The 22,368-nt window shown below is 40.9% G+C and overlaps 1 protein-coding gene across 2 annotated transcripts in view; it reads left to right on the forward strand.

The window, feature by feature from the left end:
• The window catches only part of BRIP1 (BRCA1 interacting helicase 1), a 357,704-nt gene that overhangs the window by 149,002 nt on the left and 186,334 nt on the right, over positions 1 to 22,368 (forward strand). The window contains exons 8-13 of one of the 2 annotated variants that reach the window (XM_040424676.1): positions 10,552 to 10,773; positions 14,877 to 15,076; positions 15,309 to 15,441; positions 15,594 to 15,748; positions 17,741 to 17,906; positions 20,550 to 20,690. In XM_040424676.1, coding sequence (XP_040280610.1) covers positions 10,552 to 10,773; positions 14,877 to 15,076; positions 15,309 to 15,441; positions 15,594 to 15,748; positions 17,741 to 17,906; positions 20,550 to 20,690 — 1,017 coding nt within the window. The remainder of the gene's footprint in view (positions 1 to 10,551; positions 10,774 to 14,876; positions 15,077 to 15,308; positions 15,442 to 15,593; positions 15,749 to 17,740; positions 17,907 to 20,549; positions 20,691 to 22,368) is intronic. The other variant, XM_040424677.1, reaches the window with a different exon arrangement.

The following is a 22,368-nucleotide window of genomic DNA, read 5'->3' on the forward strand; positions in this document are numbered from 1 at the left end:
CTGAGCTCCTCCGTCCGTCTCTTGTTATAATACTGAGAAGACGGACTGCACATGGTAACGCTGTGAGATGAGAGCTGCTGAATAGGAAAGTAGCATGCATTTGTGGGAGTTATTAGCAGGTAATACTGAAAATGATCAAATTTTAAATCAAAACAAAAACACTTATACAGCAGGGTGTACTATACCATTAGGGAATAAAAAATGAAACGGCAGTTACACTTTAATCTCTATGGGAGTTCTGGAGATAGCGGAATACAGCTCTCAGCTATCCCCAGAACTCTCATAGAAATGAATGGAGTGGCTGCATGCATGTGTGACCGGCTACTCTGTTCTTTAAAGGGGAGCTTCAGGGGGTAGGAGGCCCTCTTCTCGTGATCGGTGGGGGTCCCAGCGGTAGGACCCCTACCAAACTGATAGTTATCCCCTATCCTGTGGATTGAGGATAACTTTTACCTACCGGAATACCCCTTTAACTAGGCTGCAGTTTTGTGAAAAATGTACCTGCTATATTATTAACTTTATCATTTTATACTGTATCTTCCATATTAAATGGTTTCTGTAGATAGAATAGGTGTTTACGTAGGTCCCTCTGTTGAATAACAGCTGTGGTTGTATAAGACGCTGGGCTAGTGGTCCACAGCATTACAGTGGATAGATTTTCCAGTTTACATTGTAAGGGCTCAAATGCATTGTCTAGCAAGTTAGAAGAAATTCTACAGATAACACAACGATTAACAGATTCTCCAGTCCCATTATGATCTTTAAAAAAAAATCTGCATTCAGTAACCCAAGCACTGCATATTGCACTGCATACTCTGTTCTCTGCATTATTTCATCTGCACAGGATATTTACATGTAGAACTTCCTTTTTCCTCAGCTTCCACATGTGTTTGAAAACTGAACCCAGCATGCTTTGCAGTACAGACCAAAGCCTGCTGGCAGAAGAAGAGAGAGAGGGAAAAAAAAACAGGATCCAGTAAAAAAAACGGATCCTGTTGCATCAGTTGTCATCCGTTTGCGCCATTTCCGTCTAAGATTTACACGGGAAAAAACTGCATGCAGTACTTTTGTTTCCATCTAAAAAAATTGATCTCAAACGGATGACAACTGATGCAATAGGATCCATTTTTTTTACTGGATCCTGTAAAAAAAACGGATCTTAAGCAATCCTATGCGTAACTGATGTAACAGGTTCCGTTTTTTACAGTTTTTTTTTTGACTGATCAGAAGAGCGGAAAACTAAACTGTGATGTGAATGCACCCCAAGTGTCCTGCTCAAGTGAGCTGATGCAGAGATCAAGGGCAGGAAGGCTGTAGCATGAAAAAATGGTATTCAGGGCTAAAATATATATTTGTTCTAGCCAGACACAGAATAGTGAGTTGCAGGAGGGGACTCACCTAAGCTCCTGGGACCCACAAAGTATTTATCAGTAATTTGAGACCTAATAGGACCAAAAGCTAACGTGCACTTAAGTGTAGGCAAATCTGTCTTTCCACAGTTGCGCTTTTGTAATTCCGCGGAAAAATCCGGGAAGAGCATGACCGTGGCGTTTTCAAAGCAGATATTCTGTTTACGCCTTGCCAATTGAAGGATACGATGCCTATCATTGGAGTTCATCAATCGCGCCAGCAACAGGCGTGAAGGGGCTCCTGGTGGCGGTGCTTTGGCGGGAACTCTATGGGCTCTCTCCACGATGAACGCACTGGAAAAGGTGGCGTCAGGAAAGGTAGACTTCAGCCATGTAGTAACAAAAGTACCGGGGTCAGTACCTTCTGCTCTTTCTGGAAGTCCAACTATTCGCAAATTATTGCGTCGCGTGCGATTCTCATAGTCATCGCATTTCTGCTGCCAAAATTCTACTTTCTTTTCCAAGTCGGATATTTGCGCAGGTATCGGGTTCACTCTATCTTCCACAACAGAGATTCTCTGCTCCGATTCTTTTATGCGCTCACGCATGTTCTGCATGTCAGCCCTTAGAAGGCCTATGTCCACCTTCACCTCTTCCATCTTTCCGGATAAAGAAGACTGGCCGGTTGTAATGGCTAGAAGTAACTGCTCCGTCACCTGTTTGAGTGATGGTTCACCCTGGGTCGCTTCCTCCGTTTCCATTAGCGATTCCCCAGAGGCTGATGATGCGCGTGACTGCGTTCCCGCTCCGCCGCCATCTTGATTATCCAAGCGGGCAAACTCTTTAAGCTTTTCTGCGGCGGTAAGAGCCTTGTTTCGGGACATTTTCGGTACACGAGATGTACCCGATCTCTTACCCCTCGGTGTGGAAATGTTGGCTTTTGTTAATTTCAGGATAAATGGAAAGCTAGGGTATGAGGTCCGGAGCTTCAGCTAACCGCGTCTGCTCATGCCAGCTTCCGGCCACGCCCCCCTGTCTTTCCACAGTCATTAGATAGCTGATGACTTACAGATATTCCTTCCAACCTGCTGTACCTATTGACCACATGATCACTAACCTTTCAACTAATTTTGCGAAAGTCAATAGTACAGGTGAATATAAGAAACTTTGTAATATATCTTATCAGAGAAAAGGAATTGGAAGGTTAGTGACCATTTAAAGGCTGGAGCATAGATGAGATCTGTGACCAGTCGTGTTCTCTGGGCAGTCAGCTGTCACCGTGTGGAGGAAGCTGCTAAATTATGTATTCTATGATGGCTGGACAGGGGTGACATCTTACTGAATCCTAACTGAGCAAAACTTTTAATTCAATTACATATAATGAAATTCAGGCGGATGACAGTGTACATTAGATGAATGAAAAATAATCCTATAATGGAGAATATATTTATTACAGATTGGTCTAAAGAACATTTTGGTGACAGATGCTCTTTAAACTGAAGCCTCAAAAGAAGTTGATTGAGTTTTGCTGGAGTTCCCAGAAATCCATCAGATGTTTTTTTTTTTTTTTTTTTGTTAATTTTTGTTGACTTTAAAGTACACTAAATTAAGAAACTTGGGCTCATGCCACACCGTTTAGCGCAGTACAGAAACTCTGACCAAACTGCTCAGATGTCCTGGGAATCATTTTACTGGGTTACAAAACCCACACTTATATATGGCACCTCCGTGGAAAATACAGAGCTATCTGGCAGCCTTTTCGCCATAGCCAGTTATGGCAGTAAAAGGATAGAACTGATGTTTTTTCCATTATTCACAGAAGCAACGAAACCCAAATGGATAGTAAAATAAATTCCTATCTTGTTGTTCTTGGAAGAAAAGCTGTCCCCGTTTCTGCAAAAGATACAAAGCGACATAACAGCTTCTTCACGGTGTCTTTACTTGGACTCTGTTATCACTTCTCTCACACCTTGCTTCTGTTTATTTTTATGATTTCCACCTATTATTTTTATATATCCCCACAACTCCGATTAATGTAAACCTTTTACCTCGCCGTTTGTACAAACTTATGGTTTATGGATGATGAAGTTTCCATCCATTCCACCTATCTTGTATTCATTTACATAGTGACTTAGGTTGATGTGTTACTGGATGCTCTCCTATTCATACCATGTGCTGAATGAACAGATTCAGGGGCCAGTTAACCAATATTCTTTGGCACCCAATTTTCGGATGTATTGAATTTATTAATTTTAATTTAGTAATTTTAATAGCTATTTATATTGACAAGGACATTCAGAAAATGTAATTGCTTACTTACCTTACAAATGTTCCTCTCTGGACATGACAGTCATGACTCTGTTGACCAATTCATTGCAGTTTTGACATATATACACCAATTTATATGTTTAGAGGTTTTTATTGAAAATACAGAGCTGTAGGCGAATGGATGAAAGAGTATTGGAGAATTTGGAAGAATAGTCTTATGTGACTCTGTATAAGAACACCCCTGGGGAAACCAAAGTCTAAAAGTTTTTAAGGTAGTATCAAATACAGTATTGAATTAAAGAATATTAGCAATACTTTTTAGCAATACACACAAAAAAATAAAAAATTATCTTTTGCTTATATAGTATTGACATATTCTCCAGCACTTTAGTCTTGATTTCTTATGCCTTCACTCTAGAATTCTGGCTTCAGAAAGTCGCAAGTTGGGGCTTTCACGACTTTTTGGGCCTACTTGCGCAAAATGTATTTTATTTTATTGTCATGTCACAGTTTTGAAATATGAGTGGACATGGTTACCCATGATAATAAGTTTCACTTCAGATTTATCACTTGAGATATTTAATAAATGTGGCATAAAGTACAACAACACATACTCAAGCAAAACTGACTTCAAATATTGCACTCATGATAAATTTACCCCATTGTCATCACTCACTATGCCCAGTGGAGCTCATAGTCTAGATTGCCTATCAGTGTGTCTTTGGACTGTGGGATGAAACCGGAGGAAACCCACACACACAGGGGGATAAAATGGTCTGTAACATGTATAGTGAAATAATGTTCCCCAATGAACCTTTTCACTAAATTGACTCCTCTTTCACTGTGGTGGGTCTTCTGGGTGCATGTTGGTTTGTTGACATTGTTAACTGCTGGTCCACATGGTTACCAAACATGCTGGTCTACGATTTCCATACTTCCTAGCCAGCTGACACACCTCCCTGTACATATTCTTGGCCCACCCACTTTACATGCTCCAGAACTAGTTGAGAGGATCCAGTCCTCCCTACCCCTCCTTTGTACGTAACGTCAGTAATGATGTGCTCATACACTGTCTGAACGGGAAGAGTACCAAGAAAGCAGATTATGTGATGGAAGTGGAAATATTCAGTGTGGGCATTATCACTTGACCAGGTGGAAGATATGGTGATACAACGGGGCCACTTTTAGTATTTTTCCAGGACCACTTTAAGTTCCCAGTATATGAAGCATGGCTAATGACTCTCAGAACACCCCTTTAACCAGCAATAATACAACTATACTAAAAGAAAAAAGTCAAAGATTTGTATTTGATTTGGATGCAAGTATAAATGATTGGGTGACATTTTAAGAGTAGTACAGTAAGGTTAATATTGGAGTATTTCTATAAGCCAATGGAGCAGGGAGGGCTTAACCTTCCTTGTTTTAAGGGATATTTTATAGCTGCACAGCTGTGGTTTTTCTGTGAATGGAAAAACAGCCCACTTTGTAGAACTCTGGTGAGGGAATCCCAGTACGATAATATGTTTACCCTATTAGAATCTGGCCAACTAATTAAATATCAAAAGGATTATAGAGCTGCCACGAAGTTATTTACTAACTCTTGGAGTACCATCAGAGGTCGGCTGGGTATAAAGGGTTCTCTTTGCTGCACCCTGCTTTGGTACAATTATCATTTGCAAGTTCTAGATGAATTGGTTAGTGAGCAGTATTGGCAAAAAAAAACTATATTTTTTATGTTGCACAAGTGGTTGGGAATGGGAATATACTTTCGTTTTTGGAGAAAATATATAAATTTTTTCTTAGTTTAGGTATTTTCAGCTACGTTCGGCACTAGCGAGTGTAAAGAAAAAAGATCTTTTGGAGATAGATAGTTCTATACCTTTAAATAACTTTATAGGAAACACAGGTCAGAAGTTTAAGATTTCACAACTTTCTAAAGTTTTGTTTAAAGAGGACCTTTCACTACAATAAAAAAATCGAAACTAAGTATACAGACATGGAGAGCGGCGCCCAGGGATCTCCCTGCACTTACTATTATCCCTGGGCACAGCTCCGTTCATCCCGGTATAGGCTCCGGTATCTTCATATGTTCGGCTCAACTGGGTGAAGCCTGCCGGCGTCTCCTTCTCCCAGGCTGTAGCGCTGGCCTATCGCAGCGCTCAGCTCATAGCCTAAGAGTTTTTTTTTTTTTCTCAGGCTATGAGCTGAGCGCTGCGATTGGCCAGCTCTACAGCCTGGGAGAAGGAGACGCCAGCAGGCTCCTCCCAGTTGAGCCGAACATATGAAGATACCGGAGCCTATGCCGGGAGAACGGAGCTGTGCCCAGGGATAATAGTAAGTGTAGGGGGATCCCTGGGCGCTGCTCTCCATGTCTGTATGCTTAGTTTAGATTTTTTATTGTAGTGAAAGGTCCTCTTTAAAGCACGATTTAGTAAGATAAGCTTACCTGGACATAATGCCCGGCAAATTGATTGTCCAGGAATTTGTCTCGAAGAGCGGGATGATATATTGGGAAATTTAAGTTTAGTTTCTCATAATCACGTTTTGGTTCAATTTAATATTTTACACCTAACTTATATTACACCTTTATAGTTGAATAAATGTGGTCTAAGGGATTCTTTTAACTGCCCACGTTGTGATGCACCGGGGGCGTATCATTTGCATATGTTCTGGACATGTACAAAGTTGAAACAATATTGGGGTGCAATTCATAAATTTATAATACCCGAGAATTGAAAATTGAGATTCCATATGCAGCGGAATGCTGGGTCCTAGGTGACATTTCCAAAGTGAAATGCCCAAAATATAAAAAGACTCTTTTGATTAAGATAATGTTTTTGGCAAGACTTTTGATTACCCGGGAATGGTTTTCCCGAAATACTCCAAATATTACTATATGGTTAAACCTTGTTAAGAAGATTAAGAGATATGAAAATATTCTATATAGACATAGAAACACTGGGGAGAAATGGATAAAAATTTGGGCAGAATGGAACTTTAATGGTTTTCTTGCTTCTACTCCCTCATTACTCACCCCCTTTTTGTTTATTGATTGGGGAGGGGGGGGGAGACTGGAGACGCATCGCAAGAGGCAGGGTTGGGTATGAATGGGGGGGGGGGTAAGGTTTATTGGGGAAAAATGATATCTTTATGTTGTTGTTTTTATATAAGTGTATTGTTTGAACTTCTAATAAAATTTATATAAAAAAAGAGTAGTACACACCAAAGTGGTACCTACCAACTATGATTTTATGTTAGAGAACCAAATCAGGCCTCTGTCATGTAGCTTTAAATCAAATGTAGTAAGAAGAGTGCCATCATCTTCTTGCGCTTCTTTTGCACTGGTTTTCGAAAGAATTTGCATAGTAGAAACATTCTTTTCAAATACAAAAGAGAAAACTTGTGCTACTCACTAATATTGTGTCTGAAGAGTTAAAGGGTTGTCCAAATCTGATTTGCAGAGTTCACTGTAAGGGCTCATGCACATGAACTTATTTTTGGTCCACACTGTTTCCAATAGTTCAGCATCTTATTGTTGTGCATAGTGGACTATTACACGTTTGTTTCTGTAACTAGCAATTTTCCAATTAGAGGACATTTATCAAATCTGCTACGCCAGTTTTATGGCGTAAAAATGTCCAAGTGTTTTCATATATGAAATTTTGTGTAAAATTTTGTGACTTTTGATGACCTGTGCCTTCCCATGCCACTTTCAGAAGTGGAGTGAGAAGGTGGTCAGGTTTTGGCAGTAGATCACTTTTAAGTCACATTTATGAAGTGCAGCTTTTTAAAATGTCGCAATAAAAGTTGCAGCTAGTCGCAACTCCACGCCAGGTAACCCCTCAGATGTACTTTCATTGAAATAAGCAAAACAAGATTATACGTTGGCCAAATTTATAAAACCCATGCGCCATGTTCATAAATTTGGCGCAGGTTAGCATATCAACTTCAAATACACCTACGATGATAAATTCGCCAAGGGGAAAACGTATGCACCTCTTATGTTTGTCTCTGAAGAAAGGGTTGGCATTCATTTCCTGTATTCTTTGGCAAGCTAATATTAAGTTACGCCTGTCACACTTCCCCGTTATAGTTTTTCACATATACAGAAGGGTTAAGCACCCCGTTTGGTTTAGAAATAACATACCTATAGCCAGTTCTTTCTGAGCCAGGTATATGCAGTATATATATATGTATATATTATGAAAAACATGGCTCAGCTCCCACTGGACTGTTAAAGCATCCTTGCATTTCCTTCATTGGTTTGGGAATCCTAAAATGTTTATAGGAATTTTATAGAGCCCTGAAGACATTTCAGCACAAAGACGTTTTGGGCTGTAACCGTATTTCTGGCACGGCTTGTGAAAGCTCTTTAAACCGAGCTGAATGTCCTCTTGAAAATGCAGTCACTTGACGGGGCATCTGCTAACAGATTCTCTGTTGTAGCATAAGCTACTTACAGCTAACGCTTCTCTGGAGCCAAGACAAGATGAAGGCAGCATTCTTATGGAGGGTAATGATTTAAAGGGACCGCTTCCTGCGCCGGGATTTCCTGCAGCAGGATATTGAGATGATTAATAATTTTATTGCTGCAGCAGACAAGTTGTGAGAGGAATAGCATTTTGCTGTAGGAATATTTAGTTGATATGTTTAATAATATGCTTCATAATTTTAGACAGAAATATTTTCTGTAATGGGTTTCCCCAAACATAAAATGACTGTATACTTATAAATCATTAGACAGGTTAGAGCCATAGCCAAAGTGAGATATTTACGGTATATGCAATTTTTCTTCTATATTTGCTTTCTGTTTTTGTTGTTTCAGCCAATGGAGGTGCACCCATATTGGTTGTCACTTGTGTGAATTAGCTTCTCAGCAACTGATGATCAATTGTCATTCTGCTGACGTTTAAAAAAATAAATAAAAATAATATATATATATATATATATATTTATAAAAAATGGCTTCACAATATCTTAGGCTATGTTCACACTTGGTTTCCATTTTCACTGGAAAGCATGATGCTTTTCCATCATATGACTGACCCCATGGAGTTTGTGTTTTTCATCATTTTGATGGGAAAAATATTCTTCCTCTTAAATCTGATGTTATTGCCATTTGATGCTTCAAACAGAGCCTCTGACAGCAGTGTGAACAGAGCCATAACAAACTGGCTGTGTGGCTAACTTCTAATTATTTGGTATATAGACAGTTTTATGCTAAATTTGTATCATGGCAAAATGTGGAAGAATAACCTTGTACCTTTTTCTGTAATTGCTGTTCTTGTTTTCTGAACTAATGGAATTTCATAAGATCATTGATATAAATCTGTGAGAGGTTGCTAGGCTGGAAACATTTCTGCTATTCTTGCATTCTTTCCTTAAAGCTGTTCTCTAAGAATTATTTCAAATTGCCACAAGCAACCTGTGCTAGAATGGGAGTAGAACTGGATGTCACCACTTGCAGAGCTGGCTAAGGGTGGGGCCTCACTATATAAAGCACTTTGGCAACACATGTACTACACATTGGTCAGTGTTCCTGTCAGGCTGCTCAGCCATGATGGCATATCATAGACAGGATCTCATAATTATCATCTATTGTAGTGTGGAGTGAGCTCCCGCCCCCTCACCCCTAGACAACTCTGCAGTGGAGACAGCTAAAGTTGTGCAAAGCTGCCATTTGACAGGTTCTCACAGACTCCATCACGTAATTCAATGCCGGCATGCCGCATAATACAAGTGTATGGCCAGCCCCTAGGGTTCCGTTCTGCTAGCCATACACTTGTATTATGACGGCATGCCTCTAAAGGCATTTTGTTTGGCATGCCGGCATTGAATTACGTTGTGGATTCAACGGAATCCATTATGTAATTCACTTAAAGGGATTCTGTCAGCCTTATTTTCGATACAGAGCTGTTCATATCATCATATCAGTCTCATTTATCTAAATAAAAATATACTACTCTTACCTCCACCTGTCTTTTCACTTTTGATAAAAATCGCTTTAATTAATGTGTTAATTACCTTGTAAGGTGCCCAAGAGGCTGTCCCTCCGGCCGTTGGAGCCCAGCCGCGCCCCTTATCTTGGAACCCAGCACCGCCCAGCTGTTAATTATTCACTGTTCTCCTCAGCTTTTTTTTTTGCAGTGCGCAGTAATCTCGCGCTGCTTCACCTCAGTCCTCCGCCTGTCAGATGAGCTTGCGCTACTCCGCTCTTCCTTTCCGGGTCGAGCGAAGTGCGCAGAAAGCTGGCGCATGCGCGATTCCCCTGGATGAGGCTGCTGCCAGGACACCGTGCGGGCCCAAACTTGTGTATCAATGGCGCATGCGCGAGATTACAGTGCACTGCAAAAAATTAAAAATAAACGAGGAGAGAAGTGAATAATTAACAGCTGGCAGCGCTGGGCTCCAAGATAAGGGGTGCGGCTGGGCTCCAACGGCCGGAGGGACAGCCTCTTGGGCACCTTATGAAGATAATTAGCATATAAATAAAAGCGATTTTTATCAAAAATGAAAAGACAGGTGGGGGTAAGACTAGTATGTTTTTATTTAGATAATGGAGATTGATATGATGATATGAAAAGCTCTATAGCTAAAATCTGGCTGACAGAATCTCTTTAAACCCCCGAACTCAACTCTAGAGACAACTAGTCCTGCTCACATTCTTGCTGGTGGCCATTTAAAATCATTCCCAGAGAACCCCTTCAGCTTCACTGACTTTTATATAAATACCTCTGGGAACAAATTACAATCCTATTTTTTTTTTTTTTATCTTGGACATTACGTTAATTGGTTTGATTGAATAATGGTATAACTCAAATTTAATGTGGTTAGATGCTAAAAATCCTTGCATTTTGATTACTTTAAGAAGGAAAGAATGAATGGTGGGGCGCTGTGCTTTCTTCTGTTAATGTGTTTTTGTTCTCATTTTTAGGGACCATCATGTCGTTACTACTACGGTGCTCAAAAGATGAGTGAGCAGAACATTTTGCAGTATAGACTGGGATTTAATCAGGCATGGGACATTGAAGAGCTTGTAGGCCTTGGGAAAAGACTTCGTGCTTGCGCCTACTATGCAGCTCGTGAACTAATGACAGAAGCTGACATTATTTTTTGTCCTTACAATTATCTTTTGGACTCACAAATTAGGGAAAGTGTAAGTGAAATAATTTTTATGCAATATTATGAAGATGTATTTGTTCAGAATACAGCATTCAGGTGCTACATACTTATGTATATGTGTTTTACATACTTATGTATATGTGTATTGTAAATATATTGTATTAAAAAAATACAAAAAACTTACACTGTTCAGAATCCACTTCTTCAATCCTCTGCAGCCATGAAGGCATGTTTTTGGCAGCGATGACATCTTACATACCAGAAATGACCTCTGCAGCCAATACTGGCCTCAGTGGTATATGGCACAAGACCTCTGGGGCAATGGTCACGTCATTTCCGCAGTCATGAAAACAAAGCCTGGAGGGCAGGACCACAGCAGTGGTGCTGAAGCGTAGAAAGCTTAGAACAAGCTACCGATGTCTTAAAATTATTATGTTTTTTAAAACTGTCAATCCCTTCAACTGAGTAATTATGACTGAAGATTAAAATAAAAGGAGCAATAAATAATAACTTCCACATTTGTTTCCCACCATGTTACATGCAAATTTTAAATATAGAAAATCTTGAGGAGCAGAATTTGATATAATTGATCTTGAAGCACTTACTATGTACTTATTCAAATTAGAAACGCATTAATGTCCTTTTGCCATATATATCGTGGAGGCAGCACATGTGGCTGAGGTATGGGACTTCTTGGGAGGAGGGCACAGTTATTCCACTTTGCTCTATCATCACCAGTTTGAACCTGAGAATCTCCTCCATGGGCACCCTTTGGTTTAAGCAGCATGGCCAAAGATTCGTATATATTTGACCCACTGGGATGTGCAATTACACCTAAAGGGTATATGATGTCTCTCTGTATTGAATATCCGAACACTATAGAGAAAGAATTGTGTAATATTATGTTTTAAAACTTACCTTTATTAACAAAATACTAAGATGATGAGCCCTATTTTCTACAAATCAATCATGCAGGCATATGTATATCTATATATGTCATCATGGGAAGAATCATCTAATACAGTGGTGGTGAACCTATGGCACGGGTGCCAGAGGCAACACTCGGAGCCCTCTCTGTGGGCACCCGCTCTCTTAAAAAAAGTCTATGGTGTACCAATATGCCTTAGACTTCCTGCCATTCATCAGCGTAGGGCACACTATGAACGGCATAGGCAGCACATTGAATGTAGGCAGGCTATTATAGCTAAATGATAAAGTACATGGAAGATATAATATATTGGTATTCTGGGTAAATCACTGTGTTGGCACTTTGTGATAAATAAGTGGGTTTTGGGTTGCAGTTTGGGCACTGGGTCTCTAAACGGTTCACCATCATTGATCTAATAGATTCTTTTTATTGTCAGAGGTTATTTCTCTTGAAAATGCAGGTGCATTTGGTAACTGTAGGCAAAAGGTCAGTGCCACCCACACAATTTGCCTCTTTAACCCCTCCCCAACCTTCTAAGGTAAATATTTGTCTGCAGTCGGGTATATAAAGAACTTCAGTCACACACATTTTACCTCTCAGATATGACCAAGACGTCTGAGAGCTCAAAAACCAGGCTAAGTGCTCCCAGCCGTGCACTGCCTCCCCCTAGCATGGAGCTGGATGGCCTCGGTCCTCCTGTTTGATCTGAGGCTGCTGCAGCTGTGTTCCTGTAAAGACCCAGAGCATCGGTACAGGGAGGAGCAGACACCAGCTTTTCTCAGCGAGTGTCTCCTTCTACCAGGCTGTGATGCTGTCCAATCACTGTGGACCACTCCTCAGCCAGGGAGGAGCGTTGTTCTCGTGAGATTTGGTAAATCTTACAACAACAGGCTATAAGACAGTATAGTACTTGCTTACATAACCTTTTCTAGTATACTAAATCCTTGCCACTGCATTTACTCTCTGTCTGGAATGCCATGCTGTCAGTGCCCCCTGATGAGCTGGTATAAGACTACCAAAAGGCACATATATATGTAGGCGTATATATACTGTAGGGCAAGACAGACAGTATAGGGGAAGGTATCCTCTTCTGGATCAGGGGTCGGCCTTTTCAGGGCGAGTGCTCTGCTCATATCCGGCTGAGAGTTAGTTTTATCATACAGCCTAGCCAGAAATAGGAGCTATTTTGAATAGCACTTGTCTGTCTCGTATTAAAGAGGCAAGTTGTATGGGTGACAGTGACCAGTTACCAAATGCACCTGCATTTTCAAGCGAAATGACCTCTGACAATAAAAAGACTCTATTAAAGGGCTTGTCACCCCCCATTTAGCAATTTTCGGTATTGGACAAATCCTGCGCCGTACCGGTCCTCATTCGGCGCAGGCGCTCTGAGAGAAGGACGCTTGCTTGCCCGCTCCTTCCTCAGTGCGCCTGCGCCGATGACGTCAGCCTACACCCGGAAAAGAAGCACGCCGAATGAGGACCGGTACGGCACAGGATTTTATGGGCAGAGAGGGCCAGCGAGAGGAGGAGAGCGCTCGCTGGCCCTGTCGATCAAGTGGAGGAGGGGGCGTGTTTATAGTCCTAGGATGCGGCGGCTACCAGCAAGTAACTGCCCAACTTGCTGGTAGCGAAGTAATTTGCATATGATAAAAGTACGATTTTTACTGAAATTACAGCACAGAGACAGGTAACAGTGTTATGTATGGACTCATCTGACATTAGCAAATAGCTAATGTCCGATACCAAAAATTGCTAAATGGGGGGTGACAGAAGCCCTTTAAAGGGAACCTGTCATCAACTTTCTGCTGCCCATACTAGCGGCAGTATAAAGTAGAGACAGGTGAGTTGATTTCAGCGGTCGGTCACTTATAAGTTAAAAGTAAGTAGTTGCCGAGAACCAACATCACAATCATTGCAGACTGGACCTGGAAAAGAGTCACGGCCATCTGAGAAGTCATGATTATCCATGAATTCCTGCTCTCCCGCCCACCTTCTGATGACTGACAGTCTTCTACCTAGTTTTCTCTCTTTCTCTCTAGGATAGAACTGACAATCATCAGCAGATGGGTGAGAGAGCAGGAGATTATGAATAACCATGACTCTTCTCAGGTAGATTTGACTCTTTTCAAGGCACGGGCTGTAATGATTATGATGTTGGTTCTCAGCAACCACTTACTTTTTGCTCATGAGTGACGCACCGCTGAAATCAGCATTTCTGTCACTAGTTTATTCTGCGCTCTGTGAGGTCAGTGAAAAGTTGATGACAGGTTCCCTTTAAATGATCTTTCCTGTGACATATGGCATGTATAGACATACATGGTTGATTTCTAGAAAATAGGGATTACTATCTTAGCGTTTTGTTAATAAAAGTTACGTTTTAAACCATATTATTACACAGCTCTTTTCGCTCCTCCAGTGGTTGGTAAATGGGTGGAAGGATTAAAGGAGTGTCTTGGCATCCTTTTCTTAGTTTCCTGTGGGAAGATGAAAACAAGACCACAGGGACTCAAAGTGCAGACATAGATACTTGTGTGGCTCAATCCCATTACATAGAGAGATTATCGACATTTAATGGTCATTTGTAACTATTTGTTTAGGCTCTGCCTCCAGCAGAAAAGAAGCAAATGGATGCTAAAAGATGATTTGGGGAATTTTTTTTTCTTACTAAGGGCTCATGCACACGATCACATTTTCTTTCCATGTCCGTTCCGTTTTTTTTGGCGGACGTCAGACGTATTTTTTGCGGATCCATTTTTTGGGGACCGCAAAATACATATGGTCGTGTGCATATTAATATCACCATTTAGCTTTCCGTTCTTCTGATCCGTCAGAGAAAAAAAAATGGATTCTGTTTCATCAGTTATGCATAGGATCCGTTTTTTTTTTTTTTTTTTTTACATCATCCTGTAAAAAACAGATCCTGTTGCATCAGTTGTCATCTGTTTAAGCCATTTCCATCTGAGATCCGTTTTTTTTTTAGATGGGAAAAAAAAGTACGGAAAGCTAAATGGTGATGTGAACTCAGCCTTACTTTGTCATTTACTTTACTAGGTTGGGGGAGGGTCTCAGTATTTTATATATTTCTGTAAAACATGCTTTGATAATGGCCACCAAAATAAAAATGAGCTCCTATTGCACATACAGTGATTTCTGTTACATATGTATGCATTACTTGGGTTTAACTTTATCATGGATTTGTTTTCTAGATGAATATTTGCTTGAAAGACCAGGTGGTAATCCTAGATGAGGCCCACAACATGGAGGACTGTGCCCGGGAGTCTGCTAGTTTTAGTGTTACTGAAGCCCAGTTGCTGTTTGCTCGAGATGAAATAGACAGCATGGTTATCCATGGTATCAGACCCAGCGACCATGAACCCTTACGAGGGGTTTGTTACAATCTAAGCCAGTAAGTTATTTCCTGGGAGAAATGGTTAGGCATATGTGTTACCTATCTAATTTTTATTTCATAGGTTATCATGTAGTAGTAATCACATTTTACTAAATAACATTTGCATGGGGAGTAGCAAAATCGACATATCTGTACGGACATCATAGCAATACAAATAATAATAATAAATTAATCTAACTGTAACTGGCAAAATATAGAAAAAGCCTCATTTCTATTATTCATTTTCTAGTTGGATAAAGCAATGTGCTGACAATTTGGTGGAAAGAGATTACGAATCGTCATGTAAAGTGTGGCACGGTAAAGAGATTCTTTCAGTTTTCCATGCCATGGGTATAACTAATGCAACGTTTCCTATGCTTAAGGTAAGAATCAATATTGTGCTTTTCATGGACATAAAAACTATGGCAGAAATTTATAATTTAACTTTTTTGCTGTTTAGGAATTTGCATCCGTTTTAATGACACCACAGTTGTATTTGTTTTTTTGTTGTTGTTTATTTTTTTTGTTTTTTTAGGGAAATCTGGCTGCTGTAATTGAAAAGGAGGAAAAGACAACCTTGCTAAATGGACAGGAATCTGTAGTGAAAATTCCAACTCTTAGCCCTCCAACACAAATGGTATTGAAAGGACTCTTTGTTGTCTTAGACTATCTGTTTCGTGAAAACAACAGGTTAGTGTACGCCAGATATAGTTTTATAACAAATATAACATTTAATATTCATCAGATCAGTGAGCATACAAGACATCTGTCTCCTTGAAAGTTGTCCATTGTACTTAAAGGGGTTTTCCGCTTTTTTTAAATTGATGACCATTCCTCAGCTCTTTGAAGAGGAGGCAGCGCTTGTACTAACGCTGCCTTCTCTTCACTGTTTACCTGCTCGCCGTTGCAACTGCAAGGGGATCTGAGCTTAGTTTGACAAGGGGAGTGGCTTAATATGAAAGGGGTGTGGCTTTGTGGGAAAGGAGTATGGGCTAACACAGTGCCTCAGATGATTTTTATTAATATTTTTCAATTTTAAAACTGTACATAGTACGAATAATCGCAAGCCATGCAAATTTTCCTTCTGTGATGTATTGTATTTAATAATATAAATAGATGCGAATGTCAATACATATTATATTGGCATGCCGTTGTAAACATACAATACCATGTATTAATGTAAACGCATAATAGTTCACAGCAGCAAATATAGGTGTTTGGATATGTAAATGCATTCAACATGACCCCTTACATACAGTAACATGACCCCTTACCCACTCCAGTAATTGAGATCCTAAATCTCCTGAACTAAAACACTCAAAATCAGTGGCGGACGGTGACTCTAAAGTGGCTCTGGAAGAAAAACCTAAAAGATGCCCCATGTTGGAGGTGGGTCCAAACTGACAGAAAGCAAGGCAGGGACCACAGAAGTAGGTGGGGACAGCAATACCATAGTGCAGCACAAAATACCACCCCAACAGAACCAAATACCTAAATGTAGCACAAAACACCGCTTCAGCAGAAACAAATACACAGTGCACCACAAAATGCTTCTACCCTCACCACAGTATTCAACTGTATCATCTTCCTGAGGATGGCGATACAGTTGAATTCTGGAGAGTGGCTGCCTACCAGGTGCATTAGTATCTGGTGCTCCTGGCAGGCAGCCGCTGGTAGCAGACGACTGTATCCGTTTTGTGGTCCACAAATTGCAGATCAGCAAACTTCGAATCCGCAAAACCAAATGCGGTCTGGACCGCAACTGCAAATGCAAATGTAATAGCAACCTAATAGTTTACCTAAAAAGCAGTTGTTCATTTCTCATTTCCTATGGCCTGTTAAGCCAGTGTTTATGCCCATATGGGATGCTTCAATATTGATGAATAGCCATTGTGATAAAGATACGGATGAAATTCTGAAGAGTAAGGGTGCGTTCACATGGCCGGCACTATGATAGAAATGCCTTTTCTTGTCCGTGGCTGTGGACAAGAATAGGACATGTTCTATTTTTTTGCGGGCTGCGGAACGGAAGTGCGGATGCGGCCCCATTGAAAATGAATGGGTCCGCACCTGTTCCGTAAAAGTGCGGAAAGGATGCGGACCCGGTAATGGACCCTAAGGCCACGTTCACACAGTCAATCAGCATACAGATGCATGAAGAAACATCCATCACAAAATATGTTCTGTTAGTCTAGTTCCACACGCTCAAGTTATCTGGCAAGCTGCGCCGGCAGAGGAACAGCCTGGCGTAGTTCTTCATATCCGGCCTAGCCAGATACTGCAAATCACCGCCAGACCCTATTAACTATAATGGGATCTGGGGGTCTTTGGCCAATTTCCGGCATAAGTGCGGTTCCTCTGCCGGATAGATTTAGCGCAAGTGTGGAACTATATAACAAAACAATAACAAACATAGGTGCACTCTGCAGTCTCACTAATTCTCAAACTGATTTTAAAATTGAGAGATTAGTCAACATGTCCTACGGTGTAGAACATGTCTTAAGCCCGGACACCACGACAAGGTTTCTCAAGTAGCCCGGGTCCCTACACTCTAGCCTTATTCAAAAATTATATGCAAGCAGAAAAATAGCGTCTTGGAGACAGATGTTCTTGAAACGAATTTGATGGTGTGATTATACCATTTAAGCAGTTTATTACAGTTTGTTACACTCATGTTTTTAGATTTGCAGAGGATTACAGGATTGCCTTGCAGCAGGTTTACACATGGACAAACAAACAAGATGTAGCAGATGAAAATGGATTTTTTGCAAGACCAAAAAACCGGAGAAGTGTTCGTCAGAGAACTCTGCTTTACACACTAAACTTCTGGTGCTTGAACCCAGCAGTGGTAAATTATACTCTATTTCAGCCTATTCTGCTTTGATAGATATGTGTCTTTTGCTGGTATGGATGCACTTGAGAACAGTGCAGCTAAGAATAATATGCCATCATTATCAAGTGCATAAATTGTGCCAAATTATGTGTTTAGACATTAACTCCTATCTTGACAGACCTGAAGAGTGTGAAAACAAAGTGCAGCCTTAAATAGGTATTCCCATCACAGGCATTTATGTTTCAATGATGTTTATTAAAGTTTTTCACAATAATAAGGTACATAGTACATTGTGCATAAAATAAAGGACATAACGTCCAGTCAAGTAGGCATAAACAAATAATACAAAGAACAAAAAGACATAGAATAAATTAATCAAAAATAAGGAAAATATCAATTAGTCAGGGGTAGCAGTCATGCAGTTCAAAATTACGTGAGTTAAGTCTTAGATGGCGATCAGCAAAAAGCAGGCCCATATTTACCTCCATCCCTTAGTTGCATACGATATACACTGTAACCTATCAAAGTTCAGAGTAGAGCGAAAGATTGGCAGAGTGGGGAGAGGACGACCAAGGCTCCCAGACAGTCTCAAACAAGGGAAAAGTATCAGAGCGGATAGCTGACATCCGTTCGTATTGGTAAATCCTATTAACTCTATCAATCACCGCTTGGTAGCTCAAAATTGAGGAACGCCACTGAGAAGCAATATGTATCCTAGTATCAAGCAGGATGAATTGGGCTAACTTGAACCTAGCATTCGTTAGTTTAGATGGCTTGTCTCCAAGCAGAAATACCGGGGGTGTAAGGGGGAGGGTGTGCTCCAACAAGGATGAGAGCAGATCACAAATGCGACCCCATAACCTGGAAACCATGGGACACGTCCACCACGTGTGGAACATCGTGCCCTCCTCCCCACAACCCCGGAAGCAAGTAGAGGGGACTTCTGGGTAGAAGTGGTGCAATTTGGCAGGAACCAAATATGTCCGGTGGAGAATCTTAATAGAGGTCTCTGCCAGGGTAGTTTGCCACGACCCTTTAGAGAGTGTCTGGGAACGTTGGTGCCACCTAGATACACTGAATTCCTCTAACAGATCAGCCTCCCATTCCAACATATAACGAAGCTTAGAATCCTCTGGAGGTGTAGTGAGAGCCGAGTAAATCCGGGACAATAAACCCTGCTTATGTAGAGAGAAGGACATTAGCCTTTCAAAAGGTGTATAATCAATATTATGTGAGCCATTCTTTAGGGAGTGAAGGAAGAAGAATACTCTCCGGACATTGAATTGCTCACAAACTGGAGGGGTGAATTTCTCAAGGAAATCAGACATAGTTAAGACTTTACCCCGAACTAGGAAATCCCGGAGGGAGCACAATTTTTTTTCGACCCACCATGAGAAAGCCCCAGATTGGAGTCCAGGGGAGAAAGCCGGATTACCCCAAAAATATTCTAAGGGGGACGGTTTAGATTGGAGGGAGCGCTTGAACCTAATGGATCTCCATAGGAGCAAAGCGTAATATGAGAGTTGGGATTTGGTACGGAGTGAGGAGGGTAATGAGGAGGTGGTCCAAATAAGGGCTCTCCAGGAGAACGGCCCCAGCAGCGATTGTTCAAGGGAAACCCATATAGGCTGAGCCTGTGTAGGGAGATGAGTCAGAAATAGTTGAGCTAATCTGGCAGCCCTGTAATACTGAGCTAAGTCTGGCACTGAAAGGCCACCACAAGCCTTATGACGACACATAACAAGCTTAGAAATACGAGCTCGTTTATGGGCCCAAATAAATTTAAGGATGTCCGCCTGGAGAGCTCCCAGGTCTGACGCTGGGACTGGGATCAGTAGGGTGTGGAATAGGTATAGTAGCCGTGGAAGGACCACCATTCTTACTATATGGATCTTACCCACCCAGGAAACTGGAAGAGATTCCCATGACTGCAGGTCCCTCCGTATTTGAGTGAACATGGGAAGATAATTATATTTATACAGGGTGTTAAGTGTTTTGGTCAGCGATATGCCCAAATATGGAAGGAAGTGCGTGTTGTGTTGAAATGGAAACTCGCTCCGAAGAATCTCGGAAACCTGAGAGGTGACATTACCCAACAAAAGCTCCGACTTAGATTGATTGACTAGTAGGCCTGATGCATCTGAGAAAAATTTTAGTAGGGACAAAAGGGAGGGAAATGAAATGATAGGATTGGTGACTGTCCCATCACAGGCATTTATGACATATCTACAGGAAATTCCTAAGTGTGTGATCCTCTGTCTCAAGAGTTAAGGTTCCCCAAAACTATCCAGTTGGAACCTTACCTCTGCATCCAGCGTGTTTAAAAGCAGGGATGAATGATTTTATGGAAATGGACAAACTCTCTGTGCTACACTGCTTCCGAAATTTAGAAACTAATCAAAAATTTAACAAGTTTTTGGTTATTTTATTATGGACATCATCATAAATTCCTTTGGAGTTGTATTGTGGTCTCTCATCATACCAGAATGGTCTTTGTATTGGGTAGGAGTCTGGCTAAAATATTTTTTAAATGACACATAATTAGTTTTATGTTATGCATTTATCAACCTTTTAGTGATATATCTGATTCTGTGTCTCTAGTAATTAGGGTTGAATTTATGCTGATAATTCCCATTGTTTTTTTCTTCCTTATTGCAGGCATTTTCTGATCTAAGTGGCAATGCTCGAACTATTGTCCTCACTTCAGGCACATTGTCTCCAATGAGTTCATTCTCATCTGAACTAGGTGTGAAGTTTTCTATCCAGCTTGAGGCCAGTCATGTTATCCAAAAATCCCAGGTGAGCTATTCCTTTTATACTATACGTTTGCCAGTGTGCAGCAGTACAAATGGAGAGATTGCTGCATATTCTTACATTGTGTAAGACTATTTTCACAGAGCTTAAAGTAACTGATGTGACGCTCAATTTAGATAAGATATTGGGGCTGAATAGCTTTATCCAGCACTTTTGCCTTTTCCACTTGGATTGTGCTAAGCCCAGTTAGCTGCTAGTGCAATCCCAGTGGTAGTCATGTCTAGGGTTGTTTTGGGTATCGAACTTTCGATACCCAATCGATACTTTTAGCCCGGTATCGATATGATACCGGGATTTGTTATTTATCGGTACTAGGCTGTGCTACTGCACAGCCCAGTATCAGAGAATATGGATCGCGCTGCTCTCAGCAGCACAGGGAAGAAGGAAGCAGTCTCTTCCTCCCCTCTGTACTGCTGCTGTTTCCAATGAAAGCTCAGAGGGGAGGAGGAGGGGAGGGGCTGTGGCCACTGCGCCACCAATGATAACTAACGTTTAAAACATTACAAATGCAGGTGGCGGCAGAAACACATTGCTGCCTCCGACAGGGCGCTGCGATACGCGGCAGTTAACCCCTTAGGTGCGGCACCTGAGGGGTTAATTGCCGCGGATCGCAGCACCCTGTCAGAGGTCGGGTGCCAGCAATGTGTTTCTGCCGCCGGCTGTATTTGTATATTAAGTATTAAGAACATTGGTGGCAGTGGCAGCTTCTGATCGGAGCCCCAGCAGTGTAATTGCGGGTCTCCGATCGGTTACCATGGCAGCCAGGACGCTACTGAAGCCCTGGCTGCCATGGTCAGCTCCCTGCTGCTGTGTGTACTATGCACAGGGCAGTAGGGAGCGTGTGAAGTCCTATTCACCCTAATAGAGCTCTATTAGGGTGAATAGACAAGGGATTAAAAGATCCCAAGTTTCTAGCCCCTAAGGGGGGAAATAGTTATTAAATAAACTGTAAAAAAAAAATAATATTAAGAATAAATCACCCCCTTTCCCAATTTTACATATATAAAATATGTAAACAATAAATAATAAAATATTACATATCACCAAACTATTAAAATATTAAAAAATATCTCCTATGCGGTGATCGCCGTAAAAATTAAAAATGAAAAAAAAAAAATAATAATAATCTGTGCCTTTCACCATTTTTTTTTTTTAATTCGCCTTGTCCCCCCAAAAAATAGGATAGTACTGTTCTATTATGGGCCAGACGTTCCATAAAATGCGGAATGCACGCTGCTTTTTTTGGCATTATATTTTTTTTGCGTGGTATCGAGTATCGCAATACTTTTTTATGGTATTGAAACCGAATCAAACTTTTGGTATCGAAACAACCCTAGTCATGTCATACGCTTGACAAGACATACGGAAAAATCACCATATTTTTTAGACTATAATGGTATAGCCACACATGACAGATTTTTCATAATGGAAATTCTGATGCGGATTTTGCTTAACCCTTTCATGACCAAAGGTCATTGATGCCCCAGTGTCCAAGTCAAAATTTACAAATCTGACATGCGTCACTTTAAGTTGTAATAGCTTTGGAACACTTTTACTTATCCACGCCATTCTGAGATTGTTTTCTCGTGACACATTGTACTTCATGACAGTCATAAATTTGAGTCAATATATATCTCCTTTTTTTTTTTTTAAATCCCAAATT

This window comes from Bufo bufo, chromosome 3, assembly GCF_905171765.1.
Source record: "Bufo bufo chromosome 3, aBufBuf1.1, whole genome shotgun sequence".
Lineage (NCBI taxonomy): Eukaryota > Metazoa > Chordata > Amphibia > Anura > Bufonidae > Bufo > Bufo bufo.